The sequence below is a fragment of the Daucus carota genome, chromosome 7 (assembly GCF_001625215.2).
Source record: "Daucus carota subsp. sativus chromosome 7, DH1 v3.0, whole genome shotgun sequence".
NCBI lineage: Eukaryota > Viridiplantae > Streptophyta > Magnoliopsida > Apiales > Apiaceae > Daucus > Daucus carota.
The window spans coordinates 6336425-6360078 of record NC_030387.2 but is presented as its reverse complement, the minus strand read 5'-3'; the positions used below and the strand labels follow the sequence as shown (position 1 = coordinate 6360078).

At 33.6% G+C, this 23654-nt stretch overlaps 1 protein-coding gene across 1 annotated transcript; it reads right to left on the bottom strand.

Moving 5' to 3' along the window:
- Positions 1–270: 270 nt before the first annotated feature.
- On the bottom strand, positions 271–21825 carry LOC108194470 (DNA topoisomerase 3-alpha). The gene is made up of 24 exons (XM_017361417.2): positions 21473–21825; positions 20653–20831; positions 20502–20574; positions 19934–20056; positions 19685–19806; positions 19526–19598; positions 19309–19425; positions 18665–18748; positions 17383–17562; positions 17114–17242; positions 16203–16277; positions 14521–14610; positions 14250–14357; positions 13267–13301; positions 11030–11159; positions 8949–9001; positions 8774–8873; positions 7565–7603; positions 7043–7121; positions 6839–6910; positions 6518–6601; positions 2776–3057; positions 1611–1725; positions 271–686 (listed from the first exon to the last, which is right to left on the bottom strand). The coding sequence occupies exons 1-24, from the start codon at positions 21755–21757 to the stop codon at positions 458–460; spliced, it is 2856 nt and encodes a 951-aa protein (XP_017216906.1). The 5' UTR covers positions 21758–21825; the 3' UTR covers positions 271–457.
- Between the last annotated feature and the right edge of the window lie 1829 nt (positions 21826–23654).

Sequence of the window (23654 nt, the reverse complement as noted above, 5' to 3'; positions counted from 1 at the left end):
TTTCTTTTCCGGGCAAATTCTCAATCTCATAGCAAAAATATCTAATACTACGCCCTTCTTGTAGTATTTGGTATGATCCTACCTTGTTCTTCCCGGACAAGATCTACCCATAAAAAAAAAGGATGAGGCAGATGATGAAAAGATAATGAAGCCGTGCCAAACAAAACCTTAGTTTAATTAAATTATCATATAAATGTTGTTTCAGAATCTAATACACGTTTAATTTTATATAAAATTTTAAAAATAATTTAATTATCAAGCATTCTAAAACTTAGTAAAGATTTGTTATTTTATCTTCATCTTGGCTCTTGGCCATCTCTAAGTTATATTACATATACAGATTTATAACCTTAAAAGTACAAGCCAACAAGATTAATTTTGTCTGAGTCAACGGTATGCAATCAACTCAAGGATAAAGATGCTTATATAACAAACAACATACTTGCATATATAAAATTTACATGCCCCTGCTTGGACAAACGTTAGCAAAGTGTGATGGGTCTTGACAGATGAAACACCTTCTACCAGTAATAGTTTCACCTGTTGCTGAAACAAAGTTGCCTCCTCCATTAGTACTGCCTCCACTCCTGCCACCCCTGCCCCGGCCACCCCTCCTGCTTTGGGCAGATGCTTGGTTACTGTAATTTGAAGACGGGGCATTTCTTTCATTGTGAACGTCCTCCCATCTATACAACAACAAACAGAATATTTTCTTACCAAGAGTTCTGTAGAGTAGGTTTATTTACACAACTTAAACGAATTATAGAAACAACTAAAACTGCAGCTGTCTGTGATCAAGACAAGAATAAAATTACCCTTTGAATTATATGTTGCCTGTATATTTACATCCAAAAACAAGTCAACACATAATTATCCACCGGTCAATCAAATGTTGGAAATAAAATTAACTCACAAACAAAAAGTCTCACTGGAACTCAAATTAACCTTTGACACTCACAATATTAATCCATTTAAATGTAGATATTTCAGACTACTAAACAGATCATTAGACACGTTACTTATTCATTTGACTCGACATAAGAGCAAGTCCAATGGTGTGCTATATCTTGTTTTATATCTATATCATAGTACAAAAACAAAAAATTACTGCTCCAATGATGTTCTATATCTTGAGCTAAAATAGAACAATACTATAGTTTGTTCTAAATATAGAACAAAAGATAGATGAAACTATAATTGCCACCACACCAAAAAGGGAAATAGTGGCGTTCTTGGTGTAAAGTTAAGTTGAAAAATTCAATTTGTATTTAAAAGAGTGGGCTACTTGGAGAATAAGTTTAATTTGGAACAAGACATAGCACCAACCATTGGAGACATGTTGTTAGTTTAGCATCAAAAATCATTTTTTGATGCTAAATTATAGCAATAGCTCCATCTATTTTAGCACAACCATTGGACTTGCCCTTACACTGGTTTTGCATAAGCAGACAACCCAAATGAACAAACTTTTCAGGCCATACCAACCTCAGTTCTAGTGATACTGCAATACTGCAACCGATGTCACAAGCACACCCTAAACTCTTAAGTTAGCAAGTTTTATATTATCTTTGCCCCATACTTTATTCAATAATGATACTAGGGACACATACATGAAGAAGTTGCATCCCTGACATGAATAGAATTTTTTCCCCCTGTTACTTTCAGTGTTAGCAGTTCGTAATGCGCAAGGGTTTCCACATGAACCACAAGGAATTGAAGGTTCTCCTGCAAAATGAAAAGAATATGTGATCAGAATTTGAGTGTGGTACAGTAGATACTCTCTAAAATTATCACTTTAAAGAGTTTATCATATAAAAGAGGTTTATATTTATTTAATCAAAAAAATTATAACTAATATACATAATTTTTAAGTGATATACTAACATTTATGTCCATTTCCGGGTCAAAACACCACATATAAATTCAATAATATTACATAAATTGATGAAAGTTTGTCATAAATATAGCATAAAACATATCACAAAGACGAATTAAAGATAACATGGATGATAATATAAAGTGTGGAAGTTATCTACGAAAAAATTGTACTAATGAGTATTTAAAGATATTTCTTATCTCCCTGGAGTGGATAAAAAACATTTAATACTGTCGAAATATCACTTTGTGCAAAAGTCGGGACCGATATTTAAGACTATGGTTTTCTATAAATATATTAATTATCACGATAGAGGGGTTTTTAAATTTTAATACTGGTCCCGACTTGGGACCAAGCATTTTATCAATTTAGAGAGTATACCAATTCGGGAAGTATTCACTTGGAGGGGTCTACTGTGTAACAAAAGATCTGGTTGAATGAAAGTGAAGATCGGAGTATAACATAAGATCACACTACACAGGAGCCAGATCAAGTTTGTGCAGTACTTTATCAATCAAAATTAAAATTAAGTTCTATTTGGTCATATTTAGAGGGTCGAGCAACAACTTTAAAAAATCGTTTTTCAATCTTATGCATTGAAATAACAGAGCACCTTCTTCTAACAGTATAGTACTAGAATTACAGGAAGTATTGCAAGTAAATTAAAAAACAAATTTATAAGTGTGGTATATGCAGGTATCTCGTGCAGGCTTCATTAAAGTTCTTATTGCTCTTAAACAGTTACTTATGCTTATATCTTTGTTACTGCTTGCCTAACTGCAGTCCCGACATTACTAGCTGAAAAGTTTTCATTGACAGAAAAATTAATCATACAATTATTTTTATTCCTATCTGTGCTGGATTGCAGTGAGCAAGACATCATAGAGGTAAAGAAGTACCTTGTTGGTTTGTTCCCTGAGACCGAGCACTACGTGATCTGGATGCCTGTGACGGGCAATTATTTGATGTATGCCCGGTCTGCCGGCAATGTGTGCAAGTTCTCTGCCTAGGAATACTTTGCTGGAAATTGCTGGAAGATGTATTTGACCCTCGTCCTCTTCCTTGTCTGGGAACGCTTTGCTGGACATTGCTTGAAGATGTATTGGACCCTCGTCCTCCTCCATGCCTAGGAATACTCTGCTGGACATTGCTGGGAAATGTAGAGGTCCCTCGTCCCCTCCCTATATATTTGTAAAAAAAATTGAAAATTTAAATTGAAGTAAACATATAAGTATGAGTTAAATTGTTCGTTTCTAGTTTCAGGCAGCGATCACACATTCTGGTGTAAAGTAGTGCAATAACATCAATTCAGGGTGAACTTATATTGAGCTCGGGTTTGAATAAAAATGCATGTAAAAATTTGAAATTGACCGCAAATAAAATCCAAATACGCTCATCCAATACTTTAGTAAGAAGCAGGTCAGACCACTTATCTCTAATTCTTATATTAATACATTAAATATTGTCATGAATAAGTGTATAGATATGAGAGAGATATTGCATATAATAGTTGTGTTACAAAAGAGGATAGTAGTCTCCTTATATAGAGAAAATTTCAGACTAAACCTGATCTACTACTGAACTACTAACTAATATAAAAATTTTGGGGATACCAGGGCTCGAGTTTACAACCACACAGTATACTTAGCATAAGATGGATGGCCACCAATTAGTCCTTGAACTGATACTTGTTGAAGATAGCAGAACTCACATTCATGTGATTGGTTCTTGTGCTACACATCTATCCCCGATCCTAAGTTCCTAACCATGACCAACGTTTTGCATACGCCCCACATAGTTAAAAATCTAGTGTCAGTCTGTCAATTTACCAAAGAGAATTATGTCTGTGTTGAATTTGAAAGAGGTTTGGATATGAAGTGTCCTTTGTATTTTTGGACATTATTTAGAGGTGCTGTGGTGCTAGTCATGTGATTTGAATCGGCGGAATCAAGATACCAAGGCTTATGAGCAGAAACTTTATTACCTGATATTCCCAAAGCTGAAAATGCATTTATTGTCATTTGTTTAATCATATAGGGAGTAACAGAAGACTACCACGATTAGTTGTATTTGAGGATTCAACTAAGGCATTATATGCAATTTCAGATTTCTTTGGAGGCCTGATGGGACAATCTCTGATGATATGCCCTGATTTCTTATAATAATTGCAAAACCTTTTAGTGCAATTAGTAGCAACGTGTCCAAATCCTTTGCAACTATAGCATTGAATATTACTCATATATCATCCACCTCTATGACTTCATTGGGCAGCGTAGGCAACCGGAATAGGAGAAGAATTCTGAGCTATCTGCTTAATGAAAGTTTGTGTGACAAGGCATTGTTCTTCCTGAAGTAGCTCGCCGATGCACACATCCATTTGAGGAACTGGATTCCTGTTCATAAGGTTGGACCTGACTGGTTCAAAATCTCCTCTTAATTTTATTAAAAATTGATCACGTTTTCTTGTCTCATGTACACTTTGGACAGCAATTACTCCTTCAGAAGGCACACTCTCGTCACAATATCTGTGTATTCACCCCATAAATTCTCAAAGGAGAATAAAACTCCTGAATTGTCATACTCACCTGACTGAATTACCCCAACTCGAGTTCTAATTGAAAACGTCGGGTTGCATTCCTCTGGTCGTACACTTTCTTCAAATAACCCCACATATCTTTGGCAGTCTTATAAGGCCTGAGATTGAGAAGCAAAGAGGGTTCCATACTTCCAAGAATCCACGTAATCTGAGCATCTTTCACCTGTCATTTTGGAAGTTACTCCGCTTCTTTGGCGTCGGGTGTATAAATGTTTCCATCCATATGACCCCATAATTCTTTTCCCTTGACTAGAATCTCAAATTGGAAAGCCCAAGCAGAATAGTTCTTTCCATTAAGTTGAACAAGAAAGTGATCAAATCGCTCAATTGACATGATTTGAAAAGAAAGAACTAAAAGATGAATTTCAGAAAACACAAGTACAAGAGAACATTATGAATTTGAAGCAAGACAAGAAAACAGTACAAGATCAGATTGGCTTTGATACCATGACAAAATATTAAGAAAATGCTTTATTTCTCAATGAATCGTTATACAAACAAGCTCGTGTATTTATAGGTCTAACAGAGCTAATCAGCACAACAAATCAGCTAGTATATCCCACCATATCTGCCTGTAAATCAACCTACATAATCCCCTGATATCAGCCTATCATATCACACAATATCAGCCTCTAACTAAGTCTAACAGATCTGTTAAAGATCAGTGTTTTACACATATTTACAGCTATGCTTATACACTAAGGATTGTAATTTAGCGATTATATTTTTTTTTTTTGACAAAAGCAGTAGCTTATATTACGATAAATCAGCCAACAGAACAGTATTAGAATCAATGGGAACATTCCGCCCATCAATTACTCGACCTGGAAAAGAATATGACGACTTAGCTATGAAATGAGCAGCCATATTAGCGATTATATCGACAATCTCAACTTTGAGTTTTGAGTTTTTATGTCAAATTTAGGGTCATTAAGTTACTACTTGGATATTTCAGTTCATAGAAAAGGTTACCACATGTTCCTTTCTTAGCGGAAATATGCTGAAGATATTCTTTGCAGGGCCGAGATGTAAAATTGTTTACCAGTTCAGGCTCCCAGTAACACCAAGACCAAGCTCAGTGCTGATTTTGGGGACTTTGCATCTGATCCATGTGTAGCAAAGCCTTGTTGGTGACCCGCAGTACTTGACGTTTTTTCGTCCCAAAATTACTTGTGCTGTTCAGCAAATCTGCTCATTCATACAAGCTCGGAGAGAGCCTCGCCTTACTGCAATGAAACGCATTAGACTCTTGAATATGGTCTCCATTTATCAGGTTCATCCTCCCCTAGCCTCACAGCATACTCTAACACTAATTGGGGCAGGTATCCTGATACTCGTTTCACCTCAGGGTACTGTGCTTAGGTAGCCATTGGATCTCCTGGTCATCTAAACAACAACCCACATTGTCCCGTTCCTCTGCCGAGGCAGAATACAGAGGTGTGGCAAATGCTGTTGCAGACACCTTCTGGATCAGGAACTTACTGGTGGAGCTTCACCGTCCAATACAAAACGCAACTCTAGTTTACAATGATAATATTAGTGCAGTTTATCTCTCATGCATCCTGTGCAATACCAATGTAGAAAACATGTAGAGATTGACATCCGTTTTGTACGTGAAAAGGTTACTGTTGGTCAGGTTCATGTTTATCATGTTCTTTCTTCATATGCATACGCCGACATCTTCAAAAAAGTTCACTGAATTTCATACCAGTCTCACTGTTCGTCCCTCTCTAGCTTCGACTAAGGGGTGTGATAGTATATATGATTATGTAAATAATTTATTTTTTAAGCATGTAAATAGCTACTTATTTGACTAATGTAATTTCTATGATCTTATGTAATATTTCTCTAGTTAAGACAGCTAGGTTAGTTAAGAATTAGGATAGGTAGATAATCTTCAGTAATTACAGCAAGGATAACTTTTGTAATTACAACTAGCATTCCTTAAGTGTCTATATATACTTTTGTACTGCAATACTATAAGGTTAGGCGAATTACCCATATTCTAGAAGTAGAAAATAAATAGATGAGAATATGATACACACCAGAAACACCTAGAATATCACGGGACCCGGTGCCGCACGTTTCAATAAGCTGCTTTAGAATATCATCACAGCCACCAACACAACCTAATATGATAAGAGAAATTGGAATAAGATATTGATAATTTAAAGGTACCCAAAGATATAAAAGAGAGAACTAGTTCTACACAAAGTAAGTTAAGTACAAGTTTGAATGTTAAATAATGAGGAAATCTGTACATCGAAGGCGAACATTGCCCAACATTATTGTGCACTTAACAGTATGGATTGGTTAAAGTATGAATTAAAAGAAGTATCTTTCACATTCTTTAAAAGCAATCATACCTAAATGTTCCACACTGAAGGTCATTGGTATTTCCAGCCGACGAAACTTAAACTGGATCATGAACACGGGACCTATATCGCAATATTTATTTTTTTCAATACATACGAAAGATGTAAGGCAGGTAATATCTTTGACATAGAACTACAAATTTCCATATGGGTCAGAAACTAATAAATCTGAAAGTTAAGTATAAAACCAATAACCTGGAGTGCAATTACTGCAAACAGTTGTGGTCACAGATGCTTCTGAAATAGGCCCCGGAAGCCAAACAACATTTCTACACTAAAATTATAAGGCAAAAATATAAATTTCATACAAAAACATTTAATCAAAAAGTATTGAAATAATAAACTTAAAATAGATGAAGAGAAAAGCCTTTGCTGTATATACCATTATGAAAGAACAGAACACAATTAAAATTATCCATCAAAGTGTAGATAAAGCTTCTTAAAAATTACTTCATACAACATTTGTCGTACACTTTATCCAGTGCAGCAATGATATATCATGCAGAAGAGACTGTCAATATCAGGATTATAAAGTATAAACATCAGCTCAACTAATTTCTTGCATTACAAAAAGCTTCTTTGCAAGAGCACTTAATCATCATCATTCATCTGAGACTTGAAGTTAAATAAATGCAGCACTTACATATTACTGTATTAAATATAGTACACTTCTAGTGAGGAATTTATATTAAGTAGAACTATGTAAAAATCACCTACTTGCGGATAACCCAAGCATCCAACCATAAAGTTTCCATCCTGAAACAAAATATATAAATATATATAAGAAAGAATGAAATTTGGACCATCTAGTACACCTTGAAAATAAATATGCCCTAGTAAAATTAAATTAATAATTGTGTCATCTTCTTTTTTGAAGTTTAAATAAAATCAAAAACTGTTTTTCCTTGAGGTCAGTTAGAGAATGCACATATTAAACACACACACACGTCTCCACAGACTCGAACCGTCAACCTATTTTTATTAGGGTGTCCACTAGAATACAGTGCTGAGAATAAGTTTTCTTATTCTTTTCAGGCATAGAAGAACATTTTGTGGAAGTGAAATATAAATAAACTTGATCACCATAATAATAATATAGAATGTAAACATGAGGTCCATTCTGATAATTTTATCAATTAGCTATGTGGCTGGTTTCTTAAACTAATATCACCATGACTAGAGTAAATTAATTTTTTTACAAACTAAATGATCATTGTAATCTACAAAGTACTAGCAATACCTCTGTACATTACATATTATTAATATTACAGTATATTATATTATATGAATTACTGGATATCAATCATAAACTTATATTATATTTACAATGTTATATGTCTATCTAAAACTACTATCTATAATTCCATAACTGAATCGAAAAATTTAATAAAAGAAATATCCTATACATTAATTGAAAACTTCATTCTAACATATGAAATTTATAATGTGGCATATGCCATGAGTTATTCACATAATTCTCTTAATTCAATTGAACATATTAGAGATAGTTCCACCGTTTATAATTTCTGAATTTCTATCTATAATAATTAATATTAAATTGAAATTTGATATCAATATAATGCTCTTCCGTGATCGAGCTGAAACTCGAAATATTAATATGTCAGTTTTACAATTTCAAAACGATGATCAATAGTTCAATATAAATAAATTTTTATATATAAATGTTATTTATGTTAAGATAAAGCAAAATCGTAATGACTGTGTATAGTTAATTTATGACCAACTACCCCCACAGAAGAAGCTAAAAGATTGCAAAATTTTTAATCCATACTAGAACTACACATATAATGGAATGGGATTAGACAAAAGAATCTAGCATGAGGTAACTCTCATAGTCAAACTGCTGAAATGTAAGAGATATAATTGTTGATTAGTTGAAGAATATTTTTTAGCATAGACAATTACCGGTTTCCGCTTCAGTACCATATCCGACTCCAGACAAAGATTGCATCGTCTAACAACCTCTCCAAACGTATGTTGCTCGTTTGCAGCAGACCTGTTCGTTCTGCAGAGGTGATGCACATAACGTTATTATTACAGAAATACAAACTTATGGCCGTGCAGAGAGATAATGAGCTACCTCTCAAAGAAAACATCCATGGCCTCGAATAGCTTTGTTTTATTCAACTTAGCCTGCAGATGATCAAAATTTCTAATTATATTTATGATCCCGCAAAAAATACAGTTCATTCAACTTGTGTTGTCGAACAAAACGGAAGTTCAACACTTGGCACATAACTGAGTGCAGTTAATTTATGACTAACTCTTCTTGTAGTTGATGTTAGAATTATAAACATGAAAAATTTGTAAGTTCGAAGGCATTGAGGAATAAAATTCTGGTCTATGTGGAGTCTGGGAGAGTGGGTCATCTCTCGAATATCACCTTGTTGTGTGGGTATGCTTATCGACAAAAGTAACATCGTAATATATTGACTCCTAGCAAGTCTATATATACATGTATTATATATTATATAAAGAGAGGAAACATTTACATGTCAAAACAATTGGCCTCAAATTCAAAGGATTTCTTCCTTGGGGCAATGAAAAGAAGTGAAACAATTCAAGAAATAACTACGGAACTGAAAACAGTATAAACGAATAACAAGGAACTTAGAATAGATTTTCAAGAAAATATGTTGAAAAACTTCAATAAAGTATCGGAAAATCACAATACTTAAAAAAGCATTCTTGCTCCGTTATAAGATTTAATGTCCTAGCTCATTGGTCACAGGAAGTGACTCTACCATCTTTAAATATTGAGACTTCGCAGCAAACTCTGGCAATGGCAAAGACAAAAAACAAGGGACTAAGTTTTAGGACATCGCGCGAGCATCAATAGCATCCCTAGACTTATTGCTGCAAGAATTTGAATTGACTAAGACATAGACCACAAAGTTTGGTAGTTTTGGGGTAAACATTACTTTGTAATCAATAACAAAGTCAATTCAAAGGACTATTACGAGGAATGTGGATGATAGGGATTGCCATTTTATCCAACCTGACAGATATCCGATCTATTCCGATCTGTTTGGATTTTCGCGAACCTGATTTTTTGGATTTGGATCCGGATTCGGATCTTTTTCTCAGACCCGAAAGAGTTTGGATCTAGATTTGGATCTTAAGTATACCGGTCCGAACCGATACCCAACCCGAAACTCGAAAAAATCCGATAGCATACACGCATATATAATACATATATATCTTCAATTATTAAATAAATTAATATCTTACATAGTTTTATAACAATGATACATGACTTATATACATCAAATTATTAAATCTGATGTTATAATCAGTAAGTTGGCTAATTGTTGATAATTTAATTCAATATATTTGACGCTAATATTGAACTACATAAATATATAAAGTACTATTTTTTTAGTTAAGCACACATACACGCTAGGAGTGAGTCGCATCCTTGACCTACCTTTAGGAAAGCCAAAACCTCAATCATTGCACCAACCCTTTGTTAGCCACTACTTTTGTATTCTTAATATTAAAAAGACGTGTCATATTGTTACAATAATATAGATTTATTTATTTTTAATAAATTACTATTATAAGATCAAAATTAAACCCGAACCGAAATCCGAAAAAACCCGACGGATCAAATTTGGAAATTCATTTTCAATACCGAACCCGAACCGAGACATAACAGATCGGATTTGGATCTTACGAAACCCAAACCGTAATCCCTAGTGAATGACCTTTAGCCAACTTGGAGGAAATCAGAAAGCTGTTGGGAGCGTTCATAATCCATGCAGTGGGGAGGCGGGGGGCCGGGGGGGGGGGGGGGGGGGGGGGGTTGCTTTCATGACCAATTATTTTCTCTCCATCATACTGCCATTGTACAAGGATATTGTTGTCAGTGCTAGGAATCAAAATATCCTTGTATATCTTCTATTCTACGTATAGGAGTGGGGGAATTCGTATGGGGGTGTGTACATGAATACACTTCTTTGGAAGTTTAAGATTTTACATAACTTTTCCCTAGCAGATTACAATAAGAACTTGCTTTGACACTATCTTTCTTTTCTTGTATTGTTAAACTTGAAATGACAAGTAATGTTGGGCTTATTTATACAAATACATGAATGCATAAATACTAAAAGAAGGAAGTGATTTGCATGTCATGCTATAGAATGTTTAAAACGAACTTACATCTTGGAAACAAGCTTTCATCTGCTGCAAACAAGTAGTTAGAACCTCATCTTTGTTTTTTGTCCCTATGCTAACTGCTTTCATGTCAGACTCCATCGTTGCACGCAGATACGGTTTCCACAGTTCATAACTGAATCATAAATTGTATACCAAAACATTATGAAATTTCAAAAGAAAAAGGAATATCTTTATTTTTTATAGATTGAAGTTTTATAGAGTGGACAAATTTCCTTATACAAAGTTTTTAATATAGGATATCAGGATCTGGCACAATAGTTGTGCCTAGGGCTAGCAATTTCTCGTATCGAGTTGGGACTTCGGACGTTGAGTACTTGAGCTGATCAAAAATTTGACCCAAACTGAACATGACCCAAATTTTAATGGGTCAGTATACCCAACCCAACTCATCCATGGGTAATCCAAACCCAACCTAAAATAAAAAATAATTTATCTTAAATATATATATACATACATACATATATACATATATAGGGTCGCGCCCAAGAGAGAACCACTCCTTAAAATAGAACCATAGAACCACTAGGGTTCTGCTGCAGAACCCTAAATTTTAAATAGATTTTTAGGATCTAAATCCAAATACATGTTTTTTTCATGTTTTTTCATCGTTGTGTGTGTTCAAAAATAATTTAAAAATATAATCCATAGATATTGACATTTTTTTTGTGAAGTTCTGCTGCAGAACCCCAACTAATACTTAAGTTCTGCGGCAGAACCCTTGCCTAATAAGGTAAGGGTTCTATGGTTCTCTCTCTAATGGTTCTCTCTGGAACATGACCCTACATATATATATATATATATATATATATATATATATATATATATATATATATATATATATTACAAATAATAAATAAGTATATATATATAAACTTAAATAACAAAAAATAAAAGATATAGATATTTTATGATATATCATTTTATGTTACATATATAAGGATTTGTAATTACTGCACATATTATTTATATAAATTTGCAGTATGCACACTATAGTATTTACAAATTACATGTTCTAACATTAGTCTTAACTTTGACATACTATACTGAACTTTTGCCTACATACGTACATACATATATACAGGGTGCTCCTCCACTACAAACCTCTCTTAAATTAAAAACTAAACACCAAAATAAAAAATTTATAGATCACATCGAAATATTTAATTATGGTATGGAAATTGATTGTTGGGAGATGAAGAAAAATACAGTGAAGTCGGATTTCAAAAAAAAGTGAACCGATTGACGGGAAAAATAAAATTAAAAACGGAAGGATTCTATGAAATCATGAGTGGGAGGGTACAGGTTTATTGTGTGTGGTAAATTCTAGAAGGGCCATTAGATTAGATTGATCTAATGGCTTAGATTAGTTTGTAGTTTGTATTTTACTTTTGGCTTGTATTTGATCACTAGCCTATACATACACACACACAAATATATATATAGGCTCATGATCAAATAGAAACCACTTTTAAAATAAAAACTAGAAACCAATACAAGTTAGTGATATCCTCAGTACAATTTAGTGATATTCTCTTTACGATTTAGTGATATGTGTTGCACGAATTAGTGAAAACTTGCGGAAACTGCCCAGAATTTCTGAATCTGTTCTAGTTGCCGATTCAGGTGGTGGTTGCGGTGGTGGAGATAATGGAGGTGAAGGTGGAGATGGAGGTGGTGGACATGGAAGGAGCCTTTAGCTTTGTCCGGCAGATTTTTGGCAAAGATCTGGAATTTAAATCGGCATTAAGCTAGATATACGGTACTGTAGGTGAGGAAGACCGAGGTGGAGGTGAGGACGAAGGTGCAGGTGGAGGTGGAGGTGGGGGTGGAATGGAAGGGGCGGTGGAGGCCGGAGGGGGGTTGGATTTGGTGGTGATATAAATAATGGAGGCCGACATGGAGGTGGTGGCTATGGAGGGTCGGGCGGCATGGAGGTGGAGAGAGTAGCAGAGACTTGGCGGGGGTGGTAGGGTGAAGCTGCCGGAAGTGGGGTGGAGGGTTGGTGGGTTGGAGAAGAAGAAGGAGAAAGTGGGGTTGTTTGAGAATTTAGTGATATTCTCTTAGAAATTTAGTGATAGTTTCTAGTTTCTAGAATAAGGAGGTTTCTATTGGAGTAAAACTCTATATATATATATATATGTATGTATGTATGTATATACGAATGAATTACAGGAATGATAATATATTCTAGTTGAGTTAAATTGGAAGATGATACTCACCCCATGTCATCATATCCCATTACTAGAGCCTCGCCCTGTAATTAGAAAAACTTGTAAGCAGCTACCAGAATTGATGTAACGTGATAATGTAAGTTTTTCATTGCATGTAATGGTAAACTACTAGTAATTATCTACAACTGATGATCGAATAATTAGTTCTAGTGATAAGTATATGTTTGTGAATTTCATACAAAAATATGAAGATATGAAGGCGGAAGTGAAGTCCCATGTTTTTCCATCAAGCCATCTGTTTCCCAGAATATAGTCTACCAAGCAAATCTTAAAAGCTATCAAAATTCAAAATTAAATAAAAATTTAAAACTAAGAAAGAATCTACTACAAAATACGTAGTTCATCATGAGGTATCACAACCACAAGTAGTGAACAAAAATAACTCTATATTTAACTGTTTTAACAATCTCACATGCTTGTTTATCAATAATGAATCAACTGAATGTAGCAATGACTGAACACCCAATTGATGACCTAATTCTCCCTTTATAAGGTGGACAGACATTGTCATGCCTTGCTTGCACTATGAGAGAACAGTGTAAATTGAGTGCTTAGCTCATGAAAAACAAAAAAGAATCAAGTTTCTCTCGTAATGAAGAGACTCCTAGCAGCTTTGGAATTTATGTTACATTTATCCCTATGAGCGTATGGTTGCTACAACGAAACTTCTTTCTATTCTGAAATCACAAGAAGATGTCATTGTTTGAGTCTTATTTGATACAAATAAAGAAGGAACACATAAACGATAAGCTATTCTGATTACTCATAAAATTAGTATGATAGGAGGTATAGGTTGAAGACAAACATCTCACATTGCACAAACTGGTCATTAAATGAAAACCAACAATAATCATACGGCCCCGGTTTTAGGAGTGCTTATGGTGAAATATACACGAAACACCAATTACAAGAACGCCAACAATAAACATAGGATATGTAATTCTAAAGCACTTAAAGGTGAAAGAGATTACAAGATGCGTGGGTGTGAAACGAGTAGTGTTCATGTCTTTAGTAGCATAATACCGATCAAGCAGTTTTTGTATGTGATCATGCATCGTTGCATCAGTACCAATCCCGGCCTACAAAACATGAATAACCAAAAATAAATATATAAAATATGCGTTTTAAGCAAAAATTTCAGAGAATTCTTTGCAGCCTGGCAAGTTGAGTTAAAAACTTAATCAGTTTATATAGCTTCTAAAAAGTGGCATACCATAAAAATGAGTAATTGAAATATCTCACCTTGTCCATACATTCCATAAGATCAGCTTCACTTAAAAGGGGTGGTGGTCTAGTAACTCCAGAGTCAAGTGTTAGAGTAGTTGGTGTGAACTGCAATATTAAATAGGAAAATCACTAATTGATAGTAAAATATTTTACCACAGGTTCTTCTCAAAAAGTGCTTTTGTTGATGTAACAGAACTTATTGTGATATAATAGAACTTAGTCCCCTATGCTTGACTCCATTTCTTAAGCTGTCGTTTGCTGCTAAATTATAACTTCAACATCCATTCTTTTCGGATATAGCAATATCTATCTTTGGTATTATATATAATACCAAAGTTCTATCTGTGCTAATTTCTTTTTGTACTTCAGTATGCACAGTTTTATATCTGGTTCTATTTTGGTTATAACATTCGATTATATGATCTCATGGTTAATAAAAAAAACCATTAGGCCTTGTTTGGTTCACCGGACTTGCAGTTGCATCGTAACTCTATTATCCTGGGAACTAGGTTGATGTGTTTATTTCTCCATGTAAATAAAAAACCTATGTTTGGTGGTGTATTTAGTATGCAACTAAAATTCTAAATTTATTATTTGTATGATTAAAAACTTATCTATTGTATGATAAAATAAATTATATAATTTTATAAAATAAAGAACATACATGGAGAATTCAAAATAAAAATAACAATATTTTAAAATTAAATATATATATATATATATATATATATATATATATATATATATATATTACAATGTAATATATTAATATGCCATTGTTAGACTTTTAGTTTTTTTAAAAAAAATAACTAAAAAATAATTAAAAAATATTAGATAACATTAAATTAACATATATAATAAATAAATAAATAAATGACTTATAACAAAATTTTATGCTAATATGTTATATATTACACACAATTAAAATAGAGTATATATGTATAATAATTAAATAGAACTAAATTAATTTTCAATATTAATTGATTTATATATATAATGATAATATACAATATTTAAAATAAAATTATTATATTATAGAATTTAATTCGAATTAATCTTTAACCTAACTTAAATTTTGACATAATAATACTTTTGATATATCATATAAATTAATATATAATTTTTAGTGACGGCTAGACTGTGTAACTCATGGTACACACGTTTGAGCTATGTAACTAAGTGTTTTGGCGGAACTAACCAAACACCAAACACTGTAACCGATAGAAGTTCCATGGAACTGTGAGTTATTGTGTTGGGTTACATTGTACCAAACGAGCCCATCTTTGGGACATAACATTGCCTTCGTGTCCATAATTAAATATGAGAATATTGGGGGTTGCAGAGAGTCGAACCCGATTCTCCCGCGAACCTAAATTCTGATACCATGTTAAGTGACCAATTCTCCCAAAATCTCGAGGTGTTGGGAGGTTGGCTTATCAGGATCATATTGTAGGGTATTCTAGCAATATTAAGATCAAAACAGTGTACCATGTTATGATAACAAATAAAACTTTAGCATGTAATAACTTGGCAACACAAGTTAGCCCTATTATAAGATATATATACGATATTTTGTTTATAAGGATGAAAAATGAAAATTCTATGCAGTAACTAATACTTCAATAGACTGAATGAGTCTGTTGTAGAGGTCAAAATGCAATAAAATTAAAAAAATTACCACCAAGTAAACAACAAACCTGGTGTCCAAGGGTATATGTTGGAATTATTGATCCTCCCCATGATTCAAATCTATAAACTTCCAAATAATTTTTCTGGAAAATGTGAATGGATCAGTGGATAGAGCATGAACATAGCACAACTAAAATCAGCACACTATTTTCCGAATATACATATCATCTTGAAATTTTGATATCGGCGACAAAATCATAAAACACTATCTGTTTTCATTTTTTGCTAATGAACAGCACACCACTAAGTACTATCAAGGAGATCATATTGCTAAAGATATAAATTTGAGACAATCAGCTATTGGAAAACATGATATAGCTCATTACAAAGTTCAGATGGTCTACTCAAGCATATTTCTCGTAATGGTGGGATCACTTGTAACAAATACACAAAATGGTGCATCTATTAAATTACCCCCCTCCGTCCAACATCGAGTGAATCAGCACGCAACTTTTGGATCAATAATCAAATAGGTTAACATTATTCCAAATTTTAAGCTTGGATTTAGATTTAAAAAACAAGAAAAAATTATGAGAGCTTCTATATTAATACTAAAAATCAGAGGGGGGTAGTGTTACTTTTTCTATGTGCTAAGTTATAATTTCTACATATTCCTACATCTCAGAGGGAGCAACTTATTCAGCCAAGATTTACTATCTACAAACATTCTTATTTCTCAAAGGTGCCACTCTATCAACAAACAAGCTGTAATGATAAGGATCAGAACCACATGAGCTAAAACTGGAAGCGAACTTCGAATGGAAAGGACATGCGGTCTTAGCGCTGATGTAAAGATGTGTATTGATAATAAACATCCAATATATTAAGTCCAAGAAAAAAACCACTGGTACTGTGCAAAGTTGCAAATGTCAATGAAATTATCACACACACACACACACACATACATATAAAAACTCACAGCAAGTATGACTCTCCCAGTGGTGCAAAATAGTTCGCCTGCAATGTCGATGTCAACTGTAGTTTCGGCCCCCACAGCCGGCTGAGAAACACATGCTAAAAAATGGCGAACTACAAGTTCATACAATTTCTGTAACAATGAAAGCTATGTTTCAGTACTGATTATATACCATGCGAGAATTTACATAATATAACACAAGAGATGTGGGATGTGGATATACTAAATAATAAAAATAAATTAGGAAGGAGATTATGTATAAGTGAATTTACATGATGATCAGGAGTCCAGTTAGATTCACCAGCAGAAAACTTTGTTGGGTGAATGGGTGGATGGGCTTTGTCATCATGACCGCCATTACTTGGATATTTCCAAAGCCCTGCTCCAGGGTCTAAAAGCCTTTGGGCATAAGATCCCCACACAGGATGCTGTTGCTGATCTTGCACAATTGTCTGTATAACACTAGGACAGTTAAGAGTCCTTAAAGAGGAAAAAAAATGATGTTTATTTAACAGGATTTTGGGTTAGAAACTGATGCCAATAGGCATGCAAATTAACTTTAAGTGTCTAATATTTATTTAAATAGTCGCAAAAGCTAATACAGGTAACAACAGTGTCCTGCGCTCATGTCTGGATGCAGAGAACTTATAGTTGTTACAAATAGGTTTTATCTTTGCATTCATGGACATTCTTTAAAGATATACTGACCAGCAAATCAATGCTCACTTAGTCGAGTGTACGAGTTAATATTAATTGCTATTAAAGATAGCTGGGGAGTGCCAGCAGACACTACATTTTTCAAACAGAAGGAACCAATATATGGTGATTTTGAGCAAAATGTTGCTGAAGCAAACTGTTATACATAAGAATAAATTGTAATTATGTCAAGCAAAGTTATAATCTACAATAACTCATCTTCTCACCTCGTAGATCTTAAGCTGATACTAACAGTGTGAGCTTAGTGCTGACACTGCCGATTTTTCTTGTCAGCCACTGGCAGTAAAATGGAGTACAAAGATCAATTCGACCAGAGGGTACAACACATTAAATTATAACAGTACATGCATGCATGATGTGTTACTGACATGGTGAAAATTCTCTTTTGTATGGGGCTGTCAATTGCAACAAAATGAATTTTTTTATTCAAGAGGAAACTTTTATAATTTATTTCCATCAACACTCAAATTCGACTTCCCTCCCTTCTGACTGGTCAACTTTGGTAATTTAGGAATTCTTATCCATCTGAAAATGAAACTTAAGTATTGAACTCGTATATTCTAAAGTTTTCCACATTAATGTCAGCTCTCCTGCACATCCTCATTCACTTAATTTGGTTTCTTATGACCTATCACACAGACGACTCAACAGCATATACATTATTCTCACACTCTTTCCGGTAGTCCCCAGTAAAAAAAACATATAATCTTATAAATTTATCCCCTTAATTTAAATGATCAGAATCAAAGGCATTCGTCAAACCTTTTATTCAGATCATGCAAGTGATGTCTCTTAGAAGACCATAAAATCAGAATAGTTAGAGATAGAGTTACTCACATGCAAATCTGTCTCGGTCGAAAAACTATCAGTCTCTGTACGAGGATAACTAATAAAACCAGATAGGTAAAGCTCTTCCGCAACCTGTTTTTAAATATAAAACACGACCAATGTTAGAAATATATACTTGCAAGATGGCAATTTATGAACCAAGGGCCAATAACTTATTATTAGTGGACAAAAATGACAACTATATACTCTTCATAAGTATCACCTAAAATATAAGACTAAAATTCGACAAACTTTCCAGAATCTGATATCACGGTAGCAGTTTGTTTCATTACTCTATTGGACCAGTAACTGATTGTAAAAATGAAGGCTTTACATTATTTATAAGTATTTTGAGCTTGTAAGAAATTCTACTAGTGAAACTATTTTCTAAAGGCACAACGTTCTTCAAAATGAACCAACTGTGAATTAACTGATCACATTCCTTAAAGCATGGGGATGAATATGGTTGATGCATAATTCACACAAGAATCAAGTAATCGATTTTAATATTAAAAGGGCCATGATGTAATCAGGAATCCTGTAGAATGACAGAGAATTCATGTCATTGCTTCAACAAATTGGCGAGGCCTCAAATATTCAAACTCTTTGTAAATTAAGTCTTCCTACATCCAGAAGAAAATCCATGAGCTAACCTTCATAGTTTGCTTCGCACCCATACGAAAGTATCGTGATGCACGCTTTTCGAGCTCAATAGTGCTTAGAGGATGCGGAGGTCTTTTTAGAGTCTCACGCTGTCTGACTTGTGTGACCTACAGATGTTAAAATACATGAGAATAGAAAAGTCGAAATGATACTGCATATTTATATAAGATTGCATTAGTTCAGAATTAATGCTACAAGGGGACTAACAGTTGCAGTGGGTTCCTCAATACACATTTCGTATATTATTACTGCACAAGTATAATCAAATAAATGCCCGCGCCTGCAAATTAACATTGAAGAATTTTATCACCCGTTGCCATAATTAAAAGCATATTACAACTAGATCCGGCATATATCAAAAATTACATCCAATTGAAAGAAGCAGTGCAATCATCAGCATTGTGGGTGCAATTCACTGTCCAGAATTCTTCGGGTTCATGTGACTGAATCTCCCAATATCGCTCTACAACAAAGCCAAGTGTTGGAAACTGAAACAATACAAGCAATAAATAAATTTTACTCCATCACTTTGTGTGACTGAAAGGATATGAAGTTTGACAAATATTTCATCAGTAATATATAACAACACATATAGTTCAGTTTATATATAGGTACCTGGCAAGGACCATAACTAAGAACCACATTCCTGCCATCTGCAGCAAAATCTAGCACAAAAGCATCTCTCAAGAGCATAGTCTGAAATCTGGTAAAGGAAGCTCCAATCCTAAGATCTATTTCCTGTGGAAAATTGGCCATACAACATGAACGAAATGGAGAAAAAAAGAAGGAAAGGAAGAAAAGGAAATAGAAATGGACACACAATCAACCAATATGTAAAAAAATTCTTCCTTGTTTCAATGATTAAACATCCTACATATCGATTCATTTCTAACCACAAATATTGCAATCATAGCAAGGACTAGACTATGTTACCCTGACCCTTCATTTTGCCTCGGGTTCCCATGTCGGACACTCGACAGTCGGACATGGGTACGGAAACTTTAAACTTATTTTAGGCCAAAATCATGTAACATTTTCAAAATATTGTTGGGTCCAACATTCAGACACGTATCCATTTTGGACACTTTTAGATGAGTCCGGGTAACAATGGGACTAGCAATTGTTGCAATCATAGTACATTTTATGAATTTTAAAGTAGAACAGAGTTATTTACTGTACTCACTTGCCTAACGTCCACAGCATCAGAAAATAGTTGATTAGGCCTACCAAGTCGTTGTACCGATTGATGAATTTCCCTGACAGTTAAATTGTCAATTGTAAGGATAAAACACATGCTGATATTAACTCAGGATCAAAATTGAATCAGCTGTAACCTTTCAATTATCGAAGAGAAACGAGCCCTCCACACATTAAGCTGGCGATTAGCTTCAGTGCACACCTGCACCACTTCAAATGCAATGTTTTCTCCTTCTCTGTCACAATCAAGCCACAAAATGAGCCACTGGCACTTTCTAGCTTCTTCCTCCAATGTCTTTTTGATATCCAACTTATCCTACAAGGTACAAAGTTTTTAAAAAGGATCAGCAAATTGACATTTGAATGTAAGATTTAGGTGGCCGGAAAAAAAGCTACTACTTTTGGGCTGCAACGAAACTTCAAAATTCACATATGCACAACTATTTTACTCATACATATGAAATTTGAATTCCTCAATACATTGGTATCAGCCAACTCTTCATTATAAGCAGCTAATTGCAATTCCGCAAATAGGATAATTTGGGGCAAATTGGTTTTATAACGTTTTTACCTTAAATTCGTAAGAATGCCCTTTGAAATTTATAAATTTCATTAACGGTTCACCAATATCCTAAATTTAATCAACTATGCACAGTACGCATACATATCTACTTAAACAAGAATCGCCACTTGGACTTTTCAGATTTTATCCCGCAACTAAAGTATAGCACAATTATTTCACATAAAGCTAACACGAAGGATAAAGGAAACAGCCATTAAGCATCAAAATCTTTAACTCCTCGGTATCACAATTAACACACATATTATAAAATCAAAGGAGCACAACCAAAACATATACAATTAAACCTCTACATATTAATAGCCGTCGAATATATCAAATTATCAAGTTTAAAAGCACATTGTGCCTACTATTGTCGAGAAGTCAATTACTCGAACCTGAGGAACATATTTCCTGACAGGAGCATGATAAAGATCAAGAGGATCACAAGAATGCCATTTACGATATCGATCTTCGAACTCGAGCTCCATAAGATGACCGTGGATAGAAGTGAAAATCATGTGGCATTGCTGGCCTTGAATCTGGTAATTGAATTCAAATATCTTGTTGTAAACAGACCTCCCATCTCTGCTCCTCAAACCACCTTGATTCCGCGATAAAATCGCGGATACATCTCTCGCCACCGAGTGTTTCTCCGCCACGTTGAAAACCCTAATTCCCATTTTCTCTAAACCCTCCTCACTCTCAGCTTCTGCTCTGCTCTGTTTTATTATTATTTTTGTTACTGAGACCAGTTTTCTCAATTTTGGGCGGGAATTGTTCTGTAAATTATGTACGCAATTTTTTTAAAAAAGCCGATTTAATCTTGGAAATTAGAGTTACCGACAAATCAATCTCAATACAAATCATATTAGTCTAAAAACTAAAAACAGTTTCTGATCACATTTTTATCACTATTTTAAATTACAGAAATCACTAATTTGTACATAACATATCACTAATTTATATATAACATATCTCATGAATAAAAATATATATACCAACACATATATACAAAGTATATAATCACAACATTCACCCATACTACAATAAGGGACCTCCTGACACGATTACCAACACTTTTTATAATTGGGCACCTCCGGCTACAATCACTAATAGTCATCGCGCCTTGTCACCATAACTTATCATATAATTAGCGACTACTTACCACCATCACACACCTCTTTTCATCATATATTACAATCATGAACCTCCTATTACCATAATTGATCATTGATAATCGACAACTAATAATTACGATAAGTATATTTTCTCAATTATGAAAAATATAAGTTGTAGATTTTACTACATAACAATGATTAATGCAGTGTAAATTAGTGATTCTTGTAGTTGTAAATAGTGATTTTGAAAAAGGTTTTTAGTTTGTATTTGATCACTAGCGCCTCTAAGATAGCTTTATTATTTTTTTTCTAATTTTCTGGAATTTTTGAAATATAAATTTCAGCATTGGAAATAAGTTTCAAAATTATTTTTTCCGGTTTCGAAATTATTGGAAGGAGAAAGTTCCAAAATTACCTTTTTCGATATTGGAAGAAAGTTTGAAAACTAACTTTTTCGGTTTCAAAATTTGGAAGACAATATCAAATTATGATATTTAGTAAGTTCTATTTTTCTTATTTTCTGAAAATTTTGAATTATATTCGAAATCACTGGAAGAAAGTTTGAGATTATAATATTTGGTCTTCCAAGACTATGTACATATGTTTGGAAAGTGTGAAAAAAGTTTTAGATTATAATATTTGGTGTTCCAAGATCATGTACATATGTTTGGAAAGCGTGTATACCACAAACATAAATATTTTTGATAATTCAATATTTATCAATATTAAACATATCTGCATTTTAGAGATAACAACTAAATCCCTGTTAATTTGATGGCAGGCATTCTTAACTTTAACACAAACAAGTTTTTTTTGTATTTCTTCGTGTAATACACTGAAGTGTTACATTATGCTAACACGAAGTGTTACATTATGCTAACACGATTTCACTATTGCTGAAACTTTTAAACAAGAGTATGAATCAAACAATCTTATTTTATCGTCAATTATTCGGTCACTTACTTGTAATTTTATTATCAAACTCACAACCTTGTATACATTATTTTATGTCTTGAATTAGATATCATTTTATTGGATTTGGTTGTTAGTCTTATCTCAGTTGTTTGTGTGTGTTATTTTAATTGAGATCATCGGTCCGGGGAAAGAAAAGGACCGCCTTTTAAAAAAAAAAGAACTCGCCTTCATCAAAGGTTCTATACGTGTTCAAATGCGTAAAACTCAAGCTGAAATATCACAAGTACCGTTTAGAAAAGTGAAAGAGATTTTTTGAGATTATCACTTTAGAAGAGTGAAAAACTTCCTAGTCAATTTTTTTTAAGAAGTTTGAATTATATTATTCATTGTCATGGTGTCTGATCACATTATGTGATAAATGGAATGTCCACTAAATTCTTTCATGTGTATTTGTGAAATTTTCAAGTTTTTATTAAAATAATATCTAAAAGTAAATTAAATGTCGTTGGTATAAAAGATATTGAGATGCTAGATTTCGTTCATA

Bases quoted from the DNA above. Each gene is read 5' to 3' on its own strand.
- LOC108194470 (XM_017361417.2), bottom strand. From the start codon at position 21,757: ATGGGAATTAGGGTTTTCAACGTGGCGGAGAAACACTCGGTGGCGAGA. The intron at 20,057-20,501 runs GTGAGTACAGTA...AATTTTCCACAG, and splicing joins ATGCTGTGGACGTTAGGCAA to GAAATAGATCTTAGGATTGG. The intron at 19,807-19,933 runs GTACCTATATAT...GTATTGTTTCAG, and splicing joins TTAGTTATGGTCCTTGCCAG to TTTCCAACACTTGGCTTTGT.